This window comes from Peromyscus eremicus, chromosome 8a (assembly GCF_949786415.1).
Source record: "Peromyscus eremicus chromosome 8a, PerEre_H2_v1, whole genome shotgun sequence".
Classification (NCBI taxonomy): Eukaryota; Metazoa; Chordata; class Mammalia; order Rodentia; family Cricetidae; genus Peromyscus; species Peromyscus eremicus.
This window is the reverse complement of record NC_081423.1, coordinates 55264244-55283880: the sequence shown is the minus strand read 5'-3', so window position 1 is coordinate 55283880 and position 19637 is coordinate 55264244. Positions and strand designations below refer to the sequence as shown.

Genomic DNA, 19637 nt, shown 5'->3' with positions numbered 1-19637 from the left:
GGCTTTAAAAATCCATTTTTGGGGGGAGGGGCAGCTGGAGAGATAGTTGAGTAGTTTAGAGCTGTTCTAGAGGTCTGAAGTTCAGTTCCCAGCTTCCATGTTGGGTGGCTCACAACTGTCCAGTAGGGGATCTGATGCCCTCTTCTGGCCTCTGTAGGCACTGCACTCACTGCACATACCTGACTTACATACACATTGTTTAAAAAAAAAAAATACATTTTCTTTTTCTTCTGTGGTGTAGCCACTGGTAAGGAGCCTATGCTACTGTAAACAACCCTAATGAAATTCATATCAACATAAAAAAAGATGTGAAAGTCGAAGAACCACTAGGTGGGAAGAGCAAAGGGATCCAGAGGAAGAGGAGGGAAAGAGGAGAAGGTGATGGGATGGACCCCTACGGTAAAAATACACTCTATGTTCTGTGAAAATGCCAGGATGAAATCCATTATTACATATAATTAACATATGCTAGTAAAAAACGGATCATTAGAGGCTGACTTTTTCTCCCAAATGTTCTTTATTGTTCAGTTACCTTCCTGGAGCTTCTTAAATCTGTGTTAGCTAACGATCGCTAAACTAGGGATCTTTATCTCTGAGCCCACAAAGAAGCTTTTTAGCAGGTAGCTCAGAAGTGGGGGTGCCGCAGGGAGGGTCTCTCTGTTCTGCTTCCAAGCACCACCTCTCACACCTGCTGCTCTGGGTTCACACCCTCAGGCTTAGCTCTGCCCCAATGAACACCCTGCGGTGAGCACCACCACCTCCCAACGTCTGGACACATTTTCGATGTCTGTATTACACTGTACTGTACGGATCTGACCAATCCCACTGTGTGCGGCATCTGAGTTTATTTTCTGGCCCAGTGAAGATGTGATGAGGCTGGAACTGGTCAGTCCTGCCGTGGTGACACTGCCACTGGCCTCTCTAGGGAGGAAGTACTTGGATTGGGGACAAGAAAGTACAGCCAAGCGTTCCATCACTGTTGTCCCACCACCCACTCACTTTGTACAGGAAGGAAGTCAGGAATCGACTCCCTGCAGAGGCCATGGTCAGGCCAACTTCCAGTGCCTTCCCCACCCCCAGGCCTTCATGTGCAAAGTGGAAATCAGTACAATAGGGAAGGCAGGGCAGGGCAGGGCTGTGCTGTGCAGCGCATTCAAGTCAGCTCACCAGGGCTGTGGGTCTTACCCTCCACCAATCTTGGCCAATGTGTGAAATTGAGTTGTGACCCTTGAGGGGAGAGTTGCTGTTGGCATCTCATGGGTAGAAGCTGGGGTCCTTGCTAAATATCCTACAACGCAGGGTTCCTGAAACAATGAATTCTCCAACCCTCAAGATCCAAGGCTGAGACAGTGCTCTGGGGTGAAGCTAAGCCCAGGAATCTGCAAGCTGAGGCCTTGAGTCCCATTATACCAATGTGTAAGGGGAAGACAAGGGAGACGGGTTGGCAGCCCAGGGACCGGAGGTGCACTCTGATGCACTGATGATACTTTACTGGCTCTGTTCTGGCCACAGCGGAAATCCCTTACTCCGGAGCCACATCATGGGTTGACTTCTGTGGCGGCTTTGCCAAGTGTCTCCGAGGCTGACTCTGAAGAATGCTGCCTCCTAGGAGGTTCTACAGAGAATTCTACTGGTCAAAGCCACTCTCCACCCACACAGAATTTGTCACCTTCCTCCCAGATGGGTCCCCCATCCTCTCAGGAAGATCAGCTTGAACCCCTCTTTCATCAGCTCCACTCTTCTCTGCGGTCCAAAGCATCCTGCCTACAGATGGAGAGTGTCACGCTACTCACAGCACCCCTCCCTACCGTACCATCAATAGCTTCCTGTTTCCTGTTGGGGAAAATTAAAACAAAACAAAACAAAACCCACAACCCACTCAACATTAAGGCAGACATCCAAGGCTCTTTGTAACCTTCCCCCCGCCCGTCCCCGCTACCTTTCACCATGACTCCCAGGGGCCTCTTCTTGCAGTGAACTGTTGTGGTCCTCACATAGTGGCTACCACACAATGACCATCAATGTCCCTTATCCATCTGCTCACACTGCCCTAGGTCCTCTAGCTCCTCCTCCCCTCTAAGTCACCTCCATCTCCTTCAGCCACTAGCCTCACTCAGCCATGCATCTTGGCTCCTCCCCAGCCATAAACCCTACCTTGCAGTGTGCTGAGCCTCACCTTCCGCTGGGCTCTGCTGGCACCCAGCACATGATTTTACCACTGTAAACACCAGCTTATGCAATTTGGCCAAATCCTGCTAAATGGACTTTCAGCTTGAACATTGTAAAGGGTGACTCCTTCACAGCTGCAAACCCCTGCAGCTCTCAACAATGGGACTCAAGGAAATGTCCCCTCCTGCTCCATCCGATGGGTGGAGGGTGGGCGGGGGAGGCTGCGACAAGAGATGAGTGAACTGATTCCCACGCTAGACGCTCTGAGGGCACGGGCCACATCTGAGAACCTTAGGCACCTTTTCCATGTGGCTCTGATGAGCCGGTGCCTGCTGCAAATTCTAGAACTAAGCCAGTAACTCGCCCTTGAGATGCATCTGCAGGGGAGTCAGACAAGGTGCTAAGGTGCCAAACGGCTTATGATACCGAGAGCCTGCGGGGATCTTCTGGCACACTTCACTGTAAAACTGTAGCGATGTGGATTTGTGCCAGTAAATATGAAGGAGAGCTGAAAATAGCAAGGAGTTTCTCATCTTTAAATTATTGTCTGCAACCACCAGGCAGAGCGCTCTCTGGGTTCTAGAAGGCTGCCCAGGGGGAGACACAGCCAGAATACTGGAACATTTTCCTAGGATGTTCCCTCTCCAAAGAAGGAGACCCCTCCAGGACTGGCTATGTCCCCTCCCACCTTTGCCAAGGGCAACCTGGCCACAGAGACTGAACAACAAAGATACCTCCTGAACCCAGCATCGCCCAGGAAAGTGTACGTGTGTGTGTGTGTGTGTGTGTGTGTGTGTGTGTGTGTGTGTGTGTGTGTGGTCTTTTCCTTACAGATTCATACAAAATGACCTAAACATAGTCATTGCAGCACTGTTTGTAAAAGCAAATGACTAGACGCAATCTAAAAGCTGAACAGTAGGGGATTGGTTAAATAAATTATAGGACATCTGTGAGGCTGGGAAAGACTGGAGTTCACTTTCTAAACCCATATGGAGTGATCTCTAAGGCGGATGGTCTGGCAAAGCAGGGCCAGTTCAGCAGAGCGCAGGTCCTGTGCTAACAGTAGCTGTGGGATTTGTTATGGACCAGTCTAGGATGCAACTGATTGAATATTCAGTTTCTGAAAGTGGCCACAGGAAGCCAGGGCAATGAGCTGCCTCCCAGGGTGGAGGCTGAGTGGGAGAGAGGCAGGAGCGAGCTGACTTGCCTTAGTATCTCTTTACTGTGGTCTACACAAATTACTTACTCAAAGCTAACCGGAGGAGTCCAAGCGTGCAGTCATGGAGACTGCACTTTCTCTTTTTCCCCGTTATGTTTCTCACCTCTTCCTCACTTTCTGTCACAAGGAGAGGCTGCAGTGTCTAAAAACACAGATGGTAGAGTCAGGAGCCCTGGCTGTGCCTGTGTACAAGCTTATCCCTCTGCAAACCTGAGCTGAATCCTACAGCCACCAAGGGATCTGAGGGGGCCCCCTGCTGAGAAGATTAAAGCAGTCTTTGGAAAGGCCCTGGCCCCACCAAAGCTGCTGGGAAGTCTGCCTTTATCCTGGTCTAGACCAGTGGCATTCTACATTCGGAAGAAAGTTGGGGTTGGAGGAGGGCCTTATGGGGAAATGGCTCAAAACTTCAGGTACATTATTTCCTTGTAGCCCCAGGCAGAGCTGGCAGCGGTGTGGGTGTCCCCACTGAGTTCTGTTCCCACTGTGATGATGAGAAGTGATTTCCCAGAACAGACGCCTGCAAGTCAATAAACAAGGGTGACTGCTCTGTGACCTGTGGGTCCTGATGGCAGTGCCTTTGAAAATGCTGGTGGCACAAAGCGGGGGAAGTGCGTCAACACTGTCCTCAGGCGAGAGGAAAGTGCCTAGAGAAGCTTTGTTCTTTCTCCACCTTGCAAGAGAAGCCTTTCCAGAGAGCTGAGGAAGCAGGAAGAGGGCAGTACCCTGCAGGGCTGCAGGGGTGGGGGTGAGACAGAGGATGGATGTCACAGCCACTTCACTGTGGCTGCTCCTGCTCCATCCAACCCCCACAACGGGTCAGTCATGCAGCTGTCCAGTCCCGGCTCCACCAGTGCTGCTACATGAGCACGGGCAGACAGCCCGAGTGCTCTGCCTTAGCTGCCTCAGTTTCCTCACCTGCCAAATGCAGATCATCTCTACACCCATCCCATTAGGCCTCAGGCAGGCTGAAAGAGTTAACACAGGTAAAGTGCTTGAAATAGTTAGTACCTTGCATGGTATGTGTGACCAGGGTCAGTTCCTGTTCATAGTCAAGGTCACCATCATCACAAGCAATGCCCTTTCTTCCCTTTAGCTCTGCTCTTCTGTGCTGTCAAGTACCACAGAGCATCAAGGCTCCTGAGCCCCAACACAACTGCATCAGCTCCAGCCCCCAGCCTGCTGTCACCTAGGATCACTTACAGAGATGCAGCATTCACCACAGTGTGAGATGGCTGAATCCCAGCCTAATACCTCTGTGCTCTACGGACACAGGGCTCCCTACCACACCTCATACACTCCTGACTGTAAACTTTGCAGTCCCCACCTGCCTTTGCCCACTCCTCATCCTGCCACAGAGCAAGTACATAGTGTGGGGACAGTGGCTTTGGTGCCTTGCACAGATCAGCCCGAGCAGAGTTCCACTCCCCTCCAAAGCCTAGACTGAACCACAGGAGTGGTTGTGGCATGGCCCCTGCAGCCCGTCACAGCCCTCGGAACAGAAAATGGAAAATCCATCAGCTGTCCCTAAGGATTGAGTGGGAATCTCTGAGTCCAAACAAGGTCAATTTAACACATGACAATTGTGCCAGAAGCTTCCATGCAGAAAGGCATGCAGGCACATTCTTTTCAGCTTTACAGCCTTCCCTATCCAGCCTCTTATCACAGAGGGTGTTACTTGTGAACAATCCAACACTCCCTGTGTGACACCGGATATACAGCCTGGCCCTTCCCTCTACTCCTCGGCTCCCTCCTGGGCTGTCAGAGTGGATGTGTTTGGCCCAGCATGAGCCCTGCCCTGCTCTCAAGACCACCATGCACACGGTATGACCGAAGCATCACATAACGGTAATAGTTCTTACTTTCTGGGAACAAAATTCAGAGCATGTCTCCACAGTCACGTTGGCCTGTGTCAGGGAGGAGGAGAAGGTGTGGGTGACGTTCTCTGGCAGTGGGAAGCACCCTCGGAAGGTGGCAGTCCACCCTGCAGGGAAGGAAATGGGGATTGGATGAGAAGTGGTGTCTGTGGTTGGCTTTGGGTCCTGAGATCTACATGAATATACTCAGGAGGGGCAGATGTCACAAGAGAGAGAGAGTAAAGGGTCTAGATGGGTTGAGCCAAGCACCTGAGAAACACCCACTATGGAAACCATGGTCACCCAGGGTCTTGGACAAAGGTCACCTGGCTGTAATGCTGAGGTAAGGGGTCACCTTTCCTGCCATATCCAAGGGGTGGGGGTAGAGGTGAGGGGATTGGGTAGCTGTTTGTTTTTTCTTTCCTTCATTTTGCATTTTACTTCATGCTAGCCCCCACAGTAGGTGATCTGGCAGGCTGATAGTCTGGAAAGTTCTATGACTCCCGAGAATTTGCATGAAAAAATAAGTGGACTTGGGCATTTGGACTGCCCATTGCCTCTTCCTGTGCTGGGGCAGACAAGGAAGGCACTTCTGGGCTTCCTAACAAGGCTGTCCTCACTCTGGTCTTGAACTCCCGCCTGGGTTCTAGGAATATTCCTCAATTCCATGTCAAAAAGGAATTTTCTTGCCAAGCTGTTCTTCAACCTTCTGGTGGAAAAGCTCAGCTCGCTTTCTGGTTCCCTTGGTACCGAGCAAACCTTCTGGAATGTTCCAGCACCAACTGCTTGAGGATAAGTTTCTTGAGTTGGCATCTGATTCCCATCCCGCACTCCTCTTCATATAAGGTCTCCTGAGACTTGACGTCTGTCCTTAAGCTTGCTCTACCTGTCACATCTCCCAGCCAGCAGCACAAACTCTCACCAGCTTCACTTGGGGCAGGAATTTTTCGTTATAAACTGTTAAGTCACGCCAAGTTCTGGACCAGGAAGCCCAACCTGATTGACCACAGAACCAAGGGTCTGGGAATCAGTGCACAGAGCTAGGAAGGCCACCTGTTGCAGAGAAAATGGCTGGCTTCCGATCCTCAGGACCTGGGCTGTCCGGCCTATGACTAGCCCTGTGTCACAGACTCAAGGGCTCTTCCTCACTGACATCCTCTAAGCTCTGAGGACTGTTATGGAGTCACTATGTGTCCCAATGCCAGCTCCTGACAGCTGCATCCCCTCACACACACACACCCCTGCTCAGGACTGTGGTTCAATGGCCAAGGCCAATGACATGTACTGTCCACAAGACTCTGTGCCATCCCGTGGCAAGGCCAGGCCATAAAGAACAAAGACTTAGCTCAGACCACAGCGCTCAATCACTGGCATGGGACAGACATTGAGGATACAGGCGGAGGGGCGTAAGGGAAAGGGGAATCACTGAGGCAGGCAAAGCACAGGAGGAGAGTAATCAGTATTCCAGGGAGTCCAGGCCATGGAGGGTTGGGGAACAATGAGGGGTCATGAGACTCTAGAATGGAGCTCCCAGAAGGAGGCTGTGTTTGGTTCCCTTGGCTCCCTGCAACCAGCTCAACATGGAAACACAGGAGATGCCAAAGGGTGCTGTGCTGTGGAATGTTTTTCTGTACGCTGTGAATATGTGTTGCTCTGATTGGTTGATAAAAAAAGCTGTCTGGCCTGTAGCAAGGCAGCTTAGAGGCAGGCAGGAAATCCAGGAGAGAGACAGGAAGAAGAAAGGAGAGGCAGAGGAGATGCCATCCCACCATCCAGGAAGCAGCATGTAGTGGCACACAGATAAAGCCACAGAACACGTGGTGACATATAGAGTAATAGAAATAGCCGGGCGGTGGTGGCACACGCCTTTAATCCCAGCACTCGGGAGGCAGAGCCAGGTGGATCTCTGTGAGTTTGAGGCCAGCCTGGTCTCCAAAGTGAGTTCCAGGAAAGGCGCAAAGCTACACAGAGAAACCCTGTCTCGAAAAACCAAAAAAAAAAAAAAAAGAAAAAGAAAGAAATGGGCTGAGTCTAGCTATAAGAGCTAGCTAGCAAGAAAATTGAGCCATAGGCCATGGCCATGCAATTTGTAATTGATATAAGCCTCTATGTGTTTACTTGGGTCTGAGCAGCTGTGGGACTGGGCAGGACTGGGGAAAAAAAAACTTTCAACTACAGTGCTGGGTGAGTGAATGAATGAAATGAAGTATGGAATGGGGTGGGTGGCGAGGTTCAGCATGATCTACAACAGGGAAGCAACCCACGTGGCTTAGGTGGTCACAGAAATGGTCTGTGCATAGCACTGATGTGACTGTGGATAATGCCATTAAGTGTAGACTGTTCTACAGCCCTCACTCTTTATCCCCAGATGAGAGCCCTGGGACCATGCAGGGCAGAAGAGCATTGTCAAGGGAAGACACTGATGAAGTGTCAGGACTGAGCCTGATCCCAACTTGAAGGCAAGGGCATACTTGTGAGTATGTCCTAGCAGCCGCAAGCTGCAATTTACAAAGGGTGGTCACCTGATCACCTCTGACAGCCTGTTAGCATAGCTTCTGGGGAGTGGAGCAGAATGCAGAGGTCAGCCACACAGCTGGCTGCAGAAACGGCATTGACACCACTGCCAACACGAACCAGGACAGCATCTCTGGCCCACTCAAGATCAGAGGCCGGCCTCTGGACCATCTGTCCCTCAGCCAATCGGAAGCAGAAGCAAAACAGCTGTCTCTAAGTCAGTGATTGAGCTGGAAGCCGGTAGGGTGGCCCACAGTCCACCTCAGGCCTGATCCCACTGGGACTCAGGAGTAAGAGGTCAGGGATCAGGCTAATCATCTAAGGCCAAAGAAATAAAAGATCCAAGAAGCGAGCATAGGCCAGTCTAGTCCTCAGAGAGCCTAGGCAGGAGTCCAAGGGACGAGGTAAACCTCACATCTGGCACATACTGGGTGTCAGTGGGTTTCTGTTGAGTTAATGTACTCATTAGTAAATCCTTGAGCTCATATATATTGTCAGCGTCTTCATTCCAAGCCACCGCCTCCTATCTAGACCCCTTGGCTGCCAGGCACATCTGTCGGATGCAGGAAGCACCTGAACATCTTTAGCAGCCAGGAAGGAGTCACTCTTCCTGTACTTTGACCCTATGCACAGTGGCTGTGGCCCACCATGGTCCTCTGGGCTGGGCTATTTCTTTTCAAGCTGGATAATTTTGAATTGTATGCTCATCTTTGCTATGGGAACCCTTGATGTCTAGATTTATTGGCATACCTCTCCAGAGACAGATTTTGTACTTGCTCCTCCAAGATCCTCACAAAAAAAAAAAAAAAAAAAAACAAAAAACAAAAAAACCTCCAGAACCAACTTTTATGCTAGAGTTTGCAGGGCCAGGTAGGTGGTATAAAGTTGACCTCCCAAACACACACAAATGTGGAGCTGTAGCTACACATTCTCAAGTCTTACTTTATCTCCTTAAACTAGTTTCAGCCCCTCAAGTCCACCACCCTAGTGCTAGAGACCTAGCTCTATCCAGAGAGGTTAGAGAACAGACTTAAACCCAGTGAAGAAAATGAGCCATTTGTGGCCACATAGCAAGCCTAGGCTTCCTAGTCAGCTTCTTCTGCAAGGGACAAGGGAAAGTGTGCCTAGTCAGGAACCCAGGCTGTTACAGTTTTTGACAGCCCTTACTCTCTGTCTGTAGCATGACAGGACCCAGTCAGATGCAGGTGACAGGGAAGGGTGCTCAAATTCTGGCCTATGGGCTGTGGGTAGGGTGAGCAGGATATGGGTAACATGTAAAGCTTGGGATGAGGCTGGCACACTCACGCTTCCTGGAACCCGGCTGCTGCAGTCCCACGCTGTACACGGAGAGCCGACGAACAGACCCGCAAACGGTCCCCTTCTCCCCCTTGCACTCCTGGTTACACTCCTTCAGGCTGACACGTGTGACTGGGAGCCGGTTCCCACAGTAGCACTCTGCACCAGCCTCCAAGCCGGCATAGACATAGGACCTGCAGGGACACAGAGTGTGAGTGAATCCAAGCTGGGCCAAGAGCTAAGGCTGGAGTCCAAGCTACGAAAGGACAGAGTCAGGTGATGGCAGCTGGGTCTTAGGGATGGACTTGAAGCTGCGATGAAGTCTGGGTGAGTAGGCAGGGGCATGGCCATCAGCATGGCTTAGGGCAGTGGTTCTCAACTTGTGGGTCCCGGCCCCTTTGAGGGTCAAATGACTCTTTCCCAGGGATCCTGCATATCAGATATTTACATTATAATTCATAGCAGTAGCAAAATTACAGTTATCAGATATTTATATTATAATTCATAGCAGTAGCAAAATTGCAGTTATGAATTAACAATGAAATAATTTTATGGTTGGGGGTTACCACAACATGAGGAACTGCATTAAAGGGTTGCGGAATTACGAAGGTTGAGAACCCACTAGCCTTTGGAATCAGGCTCCATCCAGAATTAAATGTCATCTAAGTACAGGGAATAACGTTTTCTTTGGAACAAACTATTAAGCCCCATTGATCTGTCTTGTCAGCTTTGGGACTGAACTTCAGTGTCATCTATGGTCTCCAGTTACAAGGGATTATTACATCAGCGATGTGTAGGAATGTGGTTCTCAGTAAATGTGCAGAGCCCTGGTGTCTAGTGTTTGCTAATTGCTGTGGTGTAAACAGTCAATGGATGATCTTAAGCTGCCTAATCACAGGCTCACAGGTGGAGATTCAAGTGTGTCCAGCACCAGCACAGCACTGGCCTGAAGCCTACGCAACAGGCGATGCTCCAGGGCCCTGCTGCCCAGCCCCCTCCTCCTTACCTACAGGCCCCACTGCAGCAAGATAGAGAAAGAGAACCTATAGAGTGTCTCACAGGGCCACAGCTATAGAAAGTGGACCATGTATCCGCTCTCCCTTCCTGGGGTGAAAAGCCCAGAATGAAAACTCCAAAATGATGAAGTCCCATTTGGCTGCTTAAGAGATGGGAGACGCTGTCACTTGCTCCCTGTGAGTCTCGGTTTCCTTGAATATGAAGAGACTGAAATGAGACATTGGCGTCCTCATGTTGAGACTCACCTTTCTCTGAGCTATGAAGCGTGCGGGAAGGTGGGTTCTGTCTTTGCTTTCTCTAGGTATAAAGTGGGGGATAATTCATGACTACCTAGAAGAGTGGGGTGGGACTTAGAGAAAAGTGTAAAAGAATCTAAGGTGATGGAAATAGGTGGAGAGTGCTGCATGTTCACGCCGCTCTGCCTGTCCTCTGACGTGAACATGCACGCACGGTGAGCTGTGACTGTCCTGGTGGCAGGGGCCACTCCCCGGCACATGAGGCATGTCTGCTGGCTGCAAGGAAAGCTGGAGGTATCTGCCAAAGCAAATTTTGTTGTAAACGCAAGTAGAAATGTTTTGTTTTTTTTTTTCTAACTGCTGAACTGGTCCTCCACATCCCTTTATTTTACTTTTTAAACAGGTGAATAAACTGAGGCCAGGGACTTGAGTAAGTTTTTGATGGGTCCTCACCCTCTTCTATAGCCTATTCAAAGAACTCCCATGGTTTCACAGGGAGAGTCCCTAGCATAGCAGGAATAGAAGCCCAGTCTCCAGATACTTCCCAGCACCTTGGTCATACGCTGACAAACTTTCTCCTGGAGATTAGAGTCTGATGAATGGAGGTGTAATGACATCAGGACAGCTAACCAGCAACCATGATGTCCCTTGGTTCTGAGACTGTCTTCTAACCTTGACCCGGTGCAGTCAACAGCCCAGCTCAACACTCACCGCTCAGCACAGGCATCCTGGCAGTGGGACACGGTCATCTTTCTCAAGTCATAAAACACTGCCCCCTTCAGAGTTCTCTCCTGGCCCTCCTCACTGAAGCATCCCAGGTAAGTGCCTGTAAAGAGGGAGCATAACTGAGATCATAGGCCCAGGAGCTCGGGCCCTCATCCCGGGAAAGTCTGCCTGCCTGCAACCAGTGAGGAAAAAGAGGGATCACCAGCCCTGGCCCATACGCTTCTCTAGAGAGTAGAGGGGATAAAAGCTGCTCTTCAACTTCCCCTCAGCACAAGAGCCAAATGGGCAAGTGGGCAGCTTTCTGCTCCTTGGCTCAGCTAATGGCCTACTATGTACTCAGTTAATGGCCTACTGTGCACCAAACGGCAGTTCCAGGAACCTGGAGCCAGCCTGACTGCAGCTTTTCTCCATCACTCCTCTTCTCTGAGCTTGGATCTGAGTTTAAAATACATATGCATATATTATTAATTGTATATATTGATGGGCTACAGTGTGATGACTCAATATATGTGTGCCATGATCAAATCAGGATAGCTGGCATTTTTATACACTTGTGTCCTTATAAACATTGATGGTTTAATGGCCTTACTCTCTCTTCCCTTCCCAGGTTCAGAGAGGCCCTCTGTCTCTACTGCGGTCCCAAGACACACTTCTACCACATTCGCATGAACCAGAGGGAGGACAGGATCCAGGGGAAGTCTAGAATTAGTTAACCTAAGACTTCTCATAAGCAGGGGCCTCTTTAAAACAACCAATCTGCAGGGTGTTGCTAGCATATATAAACAGTCTGTCAGTTTTGAGACAGGAGTCCCTGTAGGAACTGATGTAACCAAGTGACTGTGGAGCCCTCTGGCATACCCTCATGCACTTCCCCAGTCAGGGACACGAGGATGATTCCATAGGGTAGTGGCACTATAGACCCAAGCATCCACACGCTGGTGGGAGTTGCTGATAGCCCTGCCCTGTCACTGACAGGAAGAAGATGCTTCCCAGACTTGCAGAGAAACCTGGAGAATGCAAGTGCAGCCCCAGGCATGTAAATGTCACATGCATCACAGTGTTTTGAAGAAATGGCATTTGGGAATTTGCAAACACACTCTTGCATGGTCCCCAAACTGGGAAGGCACATCCACAACTGCTATGTTGGGGACTGGCTAGGACACCTGCACTGATGCTGCACACAGCCTGAGAGTGTGTGTGTCCTGCTGCTCTGGACCTCTGAAATGTCACCTGGAGTGTGCACCAGAAACACGGGTCAGGCTTCCTAGCAGCCTCGTGGCTTCACAGGGCTGGCCAGAGAAGAGGGAGGTCATGGTCCCTCCCAAGGAATGGTGGCTTCTGCTGAGCAGTGTGGGGAAGGGCTCCATGCCCATTCATTCTTGAAGCAGGGAGGGGCTCTTCAGTCTTTGAGTGCCGCCACAGTAAAGGCATAGCTCTGTTTCTCCAACTGTCAGGTAGATGTATGCCCATCTTTGCTCTAGACCAGTTCCCCTCTCCCATCTAGCCAGAACTTCTCACCTATCCTAAGGCCAGGATCCTTCCCTTGTCACTCCAGCTCGCCATAGAATCTCAGGACTCAAAGATGTTGCCTTAAAAATACAGGCAAATTAATGACTGGGATTGTCAGCCAAGTCCTAGTCATTAACTTGACGTTAAAAATCTAAACCTGAAGCTTCTAAGAGGGTAGGGACAGCATCTTTACCCCAAGTGACTCACCAGAGTTAGGCACAATGCCAGTCCTGTCACCTAACTGGAAACAGTGGGTCACAGTTCCAACAGACCATACTGGTAGTCCCAAGGCCTCAGGTGTAACGCAGAGGAGCCCTGGAACAAGAAGGGTGGCCCAGCTGACCACACCTGGCTCTAAGTTCCAGGGGCCTAAACTCCCACAGCAGATGACAGCCACAAGATCAGGAGGCTGCACTTTCACCATCCAGGGCTCCAGGGAATCTCAGCTCAGAAGATGCCAGGAAGGGGAAGCCAACAGCCACCTTCTTCAATATGGCCCCTTCTAAATTTCATGCCTCCTGAGGCCACCTCCATGGAGGGTTGGGCATCAACACATGTGGCCACACCCAGCATGCCAACCACAGGCACCTACTCCCTGGTGAGGGCTATTTCCCTGGTATGAATCCCGGTAAACTTTCTCTCTCTCTCTCTCTCTCTCTCTCTCTCTCTCTCTCTCTCTCTCTCTCTCTCTCTCTCTCTCCTCTCCCTCTCCCTCTCCCTCTCCCTCTCCCTCTCCCTCTCCCTCTCCCTCTCCCTCTCCCTCTCCCTCTCCCTCTCCCTCTCCCTCTCGTGAGCCGCAGGGATCCCCAAATTCATCATATATGGCTGCAGAAAACACCCACCCAGAGCAGCAGCAGGCATGAATTATTCTCTGCTTGTCTACTTCGCAGTGTCTGAGAAACTTCCAATGTGTTAGCTGGCACAGAAGAAAACGTCCATTGCAGCTTTCAATTAAACATTCCAAACACAAGTTCTGTAGCTGAAACTGAGGCACAAAAGCTCAAAAGGCACCCGGGGCCAAGACTTGCTGATGTTGAAATGGTGCATCCATGTTTCTGAGAATGGAATGGTGGAGGTTTGAACTCCTGCCCCGCCAGGACAGGGCTGTGTGACCCAGGATGTGCAGTACCCCCTCTCTAAGATGTAGGTTCCCTATCTACAAAACTGGGACATGGTACCAATTCCAGAAGCTGGTGGAGAGAATTCCACAAGATAACACATGTCCAGTGTCTAACACAAGCCTCGGAGTGTCAGGTACCCAGGAGTGACTATTTTATTTCTAATAGTTCATTTTGAATAATAAAGACTTCTCAATGACTTCCCTGGAACTCACATTCTTCGTTGTTAAAGTGGCGAGAACACTGCTTACATCAGTAGGCTCTTTGAAGATTAAATTAAACAAGATGACAGATGGACATCTATGCAAAATGATGCTCCATACATAACAGATGTTCAAATAAATAACATCTATTATTATTCTGATCCTATACCCTAACCTGGGACCTAGTGGGACAATGGATCAGTAAATATTAGCTGAATAATTAGCACATTAGTAGAAGAGAGGAAAGCAATGGTTTCTACAGCCAGGCTGGCGTTCTGAAAGTAGAAGTGGCTGAGGACTGAGCCGCTGGACTCGGTGTCTGACCAACACGCAGAGGAAGCCCCCACCCACCCACTGCCTCTCTGCCCAGCAGCCCTGCCTTGGGGTGAAGCCAGGGCCTGAGACACAGATGGCCCCTCTGGGTTGTGGGGGAGCAAAGGAGCCCTTTGTCACTTAATATAACAAACGGCTTTTCTAAAATCCCTGACAGAGGCAAGAATGTGCAGAAAAGCAAGAACTTTCGAGGGATGCGCTGGGACGATCCCGAGGTGGATTTATGACTTTGGGCTGAAACGAAGGCGATGCATTACCGCCTGTGACTCTGCATCTGTTCATTTGCACATCGGAATGGACAAGTCGTGAGGCTATTAACGATGGCTTTGGAGATATTGGAATGTCTTTGGAAATTACTATCAATAAAAAACAAACTGGCTATGGAGAAGTTACTATTTTTCCCCTAGTAAACTTACTGACATTTTATTCCATTATGGATGTTGTCCAAGGTATAATGAAATGCTCAGTGATTGATGGAGACTCCTGCAGCTTCCGTGGCTTGCAGGATCCCTTTCAGGGGATGGCGGGATGCCCAGGCTGCAAAGAGATGCTTGCTTTGTCTGCAGCCCCAGCAGCTGGCCGAGGGCTACACTGTGGGCCACTCTTTAGACCAAGGAGACCTGCTTGGCCATACAGGGAGTCCTATCAGAGGCAGGGGCAGGGGCTCCCAGGAGAGCATTCTGCCTCCCTCTGTGTTCTCTGAAGACTCCCATCATGTCACCACACCTCCCTGAGCAAGTGTCATTTTGAGTCTGCAGGGAGACCAACTTTATCTTTAAAATCTTGCAGAAGATTCAGAATATTTAATCACCCATGGAGTGATGGTGTCTATTAAGCATTCTGGGTCCTCACTGTCAAGCCCTGGGACTGGACCTTGGATGCCACACTGTACCCTGGTGTGGCCAGAGTTAACCCTTTCTCTGTTTGGAAACGGGGGCACTCCAGAGGTCAGGGACAGGGACTATCAACAGATAAGGAGGTATGCCATCTTTAGTCACACCCAAAACCATATTGTCGGATAGCATTTGATCACTGTCTTGCTTACATCTAACTGCGATCTCTCCTGCTTTTATGGGAGCCCTTCCATCACTACTGTGTCTTTGGGGGTAACTAAATGGTTCTCTTGGACATATCTATGGCCAGAACCAGACTGCCGGGCCGCCGTTAGTTTCCTTCTGGGCAGAGCGGTTATAAAATGTCTGCTCGGCCTCAAGCCCCATGCCATGCCTTAATCATCTTTCAGTAAGTCTGTGTAGCGATTATTTGCACACACAGCTGACTCCACCCCAGACAGAGCACTCAAGAGCCCAATGCAAAACACATATGGGGACTAACGCAGTAGGTCTTCCATAAATGAGGTTGGAAAGAAATGAAGGGAGGACTCCAGGTCAATTTGTTGAAGGTCACAGAGCCATGAAGTGGCAATAGCAAGAGATGAACTCAGTTCTGTCTTCAGCAAGTATATACTTCACAAAACTTCCTCTCAAGAAACCCATGGGGCCCTCTCCCGGTCATTTGCACTTTAGTCTAAATTAATTGCCCTGGTAATGCCTGCAGAGAGACCCAGTTTCTTGGTACATTGGAGAGATTAGAGAAGGCACACATACATAAAATGAGCTGGACCACCGGTCCCTCCGTCTCCTCTTACATGAACGCTATGCTAAAGAGCCCACTGTGATGAACACTGGCTGGATGATGTCTGAAAAACATCCTTCCCTGGAGACAAGAACCCACAGCCTTCTAGTCTTCACTTGGTTGGGCCCACTGAGCCATCTCCCCAAGGAAGAAAAGCTGGGGCTCCTTTCATGTCTCTGGAACCTTACCATCCTCAGAATAAATCAAGGGCTGGGGGTGTGACTCAACAGTGCAGTGTGTGCCTAGTATCCTATGGCCTAGGATCTGAGTTTCAGCAACACAAAATAGATTCATCCATCCATCATCCATCCCAAATGTTAGGCCTGGCACTTTCTCTTATGCCTGCCCTCCCCTTGGCCTGATGCCCCACTTGCCTTATCTCCTCCTACAGTCTTCCACTTAGCGCTCTAGGCTAAGAACCGTGTATTCTATGCTTAATACTCTATGTGCTGTGCTTAGTACTCCATGCTAAGTACTCCATGCACTATGCTTATTCCTTATGCTAGGTACTGTATAAACTATGCTCAAACATCTATATTTAGCAATCTATGAACTTTATTTTAGGGACAGGAATACCTGGTGACTTAGGGTAGAGGACCAAATGAGGTAGTAACAGGATGATCAGAGCTGACTGAGCTCAGTTTCATTCAGGCACCATTTCAGCACTTACTATATATGCTCCCCAGACACCCAGCATGTTTCCTGGGCCCTGTACAGAGAATCCGCAGATCTCAGTGCAAAGAGCACCAGGTCAGAGTGGACCATCTTAACTTGGGGCTTACAGCAGTGTGAAGGCCGATCCCAATCACCGGCCACTTCCAGGCTGCCCTGAGATGTGTGTCCTGCTTTGTCTCCAGTCCCCTCCAAGCTCAAGCAGGCTCCATCAGCCTGCTCCTGCTCCATGGCACACCTCTCCTGGCTGCCTTCCTTCCTGGTCTCCCTGCCACTCCCCAGCTGGGGTTTCCTGAGGTCACGGCCCAGATCTATTCTACATTTGAGTTCTGGCTTTGGGTCTAGCTTCAAGAGACCTCAAACTATGAGAATGACCTTGGCCATTCACTCAGCTTTCCCATGACTCAGTGTCTTCACTGTGAATTGGGGAAATAATAGTGCCAGACACAGTGGCTTCACAGAAGAGTGACACTGTACAGATGAGGAGCTACTTTTACGAAAGTAATAACAGCTTCCAGTTAGAAGGCCAAGTAATTCGTGAGGTACCCTTGACAAGTGGCTCTTGGCTTAGGAGTGCACCAGGGTGACCTAGAACAGCAGTTCTCAACCTGTGGGTAGTGACCCCCTCCAAGGGGTCAAATATCAGATATCCTGTATATCAGACATTTACATCACAATTCATAGCAGTAGCAAAATTACAGGTATGAAGTAGCAACAAAAATAATTTTGTGGTTGGGGGTCACTACAACTTGAGGAACTGTACTAAAGGGTTGCAGCATTAGGAAGGTTGAGAACCACTGGTCTGGAGCATGGGTAAGGGGATTTCTGGTGGCAACCAAAGTAGGAGATTCTGCTTCGTTTGATGTATGAGAACCTGAGGCTGTGCTGGTCTCAGACCAGATGCTCCTGCTCTGAGACCACCCTTGACACCTTGTGATACACTGCTCCAGGCCACCCTAATACATCTATACAATAACGTTGGAGTCAATGTCTCTATCTCTACCTGAGAGGACCCAGAAACCAGTGACATAAACAAGGTCACCCAGCAAGACGTGGCCGAATCAGGATCCAAGTCTGAGCTCTAGGTGACAGTATCACACCCCTCAGCTGCCACAGGGCTGAGAAAAGGGGCCATCAATGGAACCGTGAGCAGGGTTCTTGGCAGCAGCAGAGTACCTACCTTGGCTGCGGCTTGCTGGTCCAGGGGCCTCAGGGCCCAGGGTGGGTGGCCCCTGGGGGTCACTGGTGAGATGGTGGAGCCAGCGTCTCCTCAGTGAGCTGCGGTTCCTCCGGGGCCAGCGGATTCCAGGTGGCAGTCGGGCCAGAGGACTCCTTAGTGTGTCCACATCAAGTATTAGGTCAGGGCTACTGTGGGGCTCATGAAGGCTTCTGCCATCCAGAAGGCCCACCCCCAATGCCACAGTGGCCACTGGCAAGGCCTGTAGGCTGCTAGGAGGCCGAAGGGCCTGTGGGAGGGCCACTCTGGCCCTCTGCAGGAGCAGCAGGCTGCCGGTCATCAGGTAGGCGGCTGTGAGGAAGAGTAGCAGGAACTGTGTTCTGCGGAGAAACTTCTGGAGTCTGAAGAAAGGTTTGGCCATGCCCCTGGGCAGCAGGGCTCCCGGCTGGAGCCTGGGGACGGCTCCTAGCACCTGGGCAGGAGGGACGCCAGGGCCTCCAGAGGGGTCATCCCAGCATCCTGGCTCTTGAACCTGTCAGCTCACTTTTGCGCTGCTGTCCCGGTGGGTTTCAGATGTCACCATCACTTTTCTCCAGCAGCCACAATCCCCATGTTGGTAGCTTCTGCTCAAGGGTCACCATCTCCCCCATCCCTCAGCTCTCCTGGCCCTTGTCAGTCTCAGGAACCTAGGAAAGTGGAGAAATAACATTAAGACGCAATAGGATCCACCATCCCCTTCCTGAGTCAGGGTAGTCCCCAGACCTATGACTGATTTAACAAAGGGGTGAGCTAGGTGTCAGGAACGCTGGACAGAATGTTCGGATCCCAGCTCCTCTGCTGGCCAGCTGTGTGACACAGGGGAAGCTGCTGAACCTCTCTGGGCTTCAGCTTCCTCATTTGCGACCTGAGGGCGATACTGTTTTGGACAGTGGCAAGGAAGGTCCAGTAAGGACAATAGCACTAAGTAGGAAGAAGGCAAGCAACCATGGCCTTCATTGAGTCCGCAGTAGTTCCAGGCACTCGGCTCAGTGAGTTACGCAGTATCTCATTTAACTCTCCCCAATCGAGTGAGCTAGATGCTGGAATGTCCCCCATTATACAGATGAGAAAAACAAAGGAAAAGTCATGTCCTGAAGCCACACAGCTGGTGAGCACAAGAGCCAACACTCCAAAGTCTCTCTCCAGATCTGTGCTCTCAACAGCTACACAGCCCAGCCTGAAACACAGCTTGACTAGAACATGAGTGTGCCCCACACAGGCAGGTGTACACTGAAGGGACTGAACAAATACACCCAGTGACCTGCCTCCTGTGATGCAGTGACGCTGTGATCTGTATTCTGGGAGCAGCTTCTACAGAGGTTGGTCATTGACTCCCACTAAGACAGAGGCCCGAGGGAGGGAGGGGATTTTGGTGGACTCTTTGCTAGGGTGCCAAAGGACAGGGTAGCACCAAGAGGCTGGAGAAGCTGATGTGGAGGAGGGAAGGTCTGCCAGGCAAGCTCGCATGGTGCTCATCGCTGCCCGGGCCATAGTGTTCATGTTAAGCTGTGGTTCCCATTGGCGGCGTCTCTAAAGTGGCTATTAGGGTTGGTGGGGGGCTCCGCAGCTGCCACGAGTTGGGCTGCTGTGTGAGAAGGGCCCTGAGCACAAGGACAGGCTTGTCCCAGAAGAAAAGACCCTGGAACCATGACTAAGCCGCTGGCCGTAACTAACATGGCGAGGACAGCGCTTCAATGGCTGTTCTGTGCACAGACACGGCCTGCTGGGTGTGAGAAGAAAGACAATGTTTTGGCTCTGAGGCCCAGCATTCCAGGCTGCAAGGAGGCTGGGGGCCCAGGAGAGCATCCAAAGGGGCCCAGACCAGCCTGCGCCTTCCGGATTAAGTTCTGAGAGCCCCCGGGATGACAGAGGTATGGGAAACACAGGTCCTCATCAGCAAATGATGGTGGAATCCAGCTGA

General features: G+C 50.6%; 1 protein-coding gene across 1 annotated transcript in view; it reads right to left on the bottom strand.

The window, feature by feature from the left end:
• Wscd1 (WSC domain containing 1) overlaps positions 1-18354 on the bottom strand; it is a 32297-nt gene extending 13943 nt beyond the window's left edge. The window contains exons 1-4 of the mRNA XM_059269489.1: positions 17681-18354; positions 11016-11130; positions 9061-9245; positions 5248-5369 (exon numbers count right to left, since the gene is read on the bottom strand). Of these exons, the coding sequence (XP_059125472.1) occupies positions 5248-5369; positions 9061-9245; positions 11016-11130; positions 17681-18098 (840 nt within the window). The 5' untranslated portion in view covers positions 18099-18354. The remainder of the gene's footprint in view (positions 1-5247; positions 5370-9060; positions 9246-11015; positions 11131-17680) is intronic.
• Between the last annotated feature and the right edge of the window lie 1283 nt (positions 18355-19637).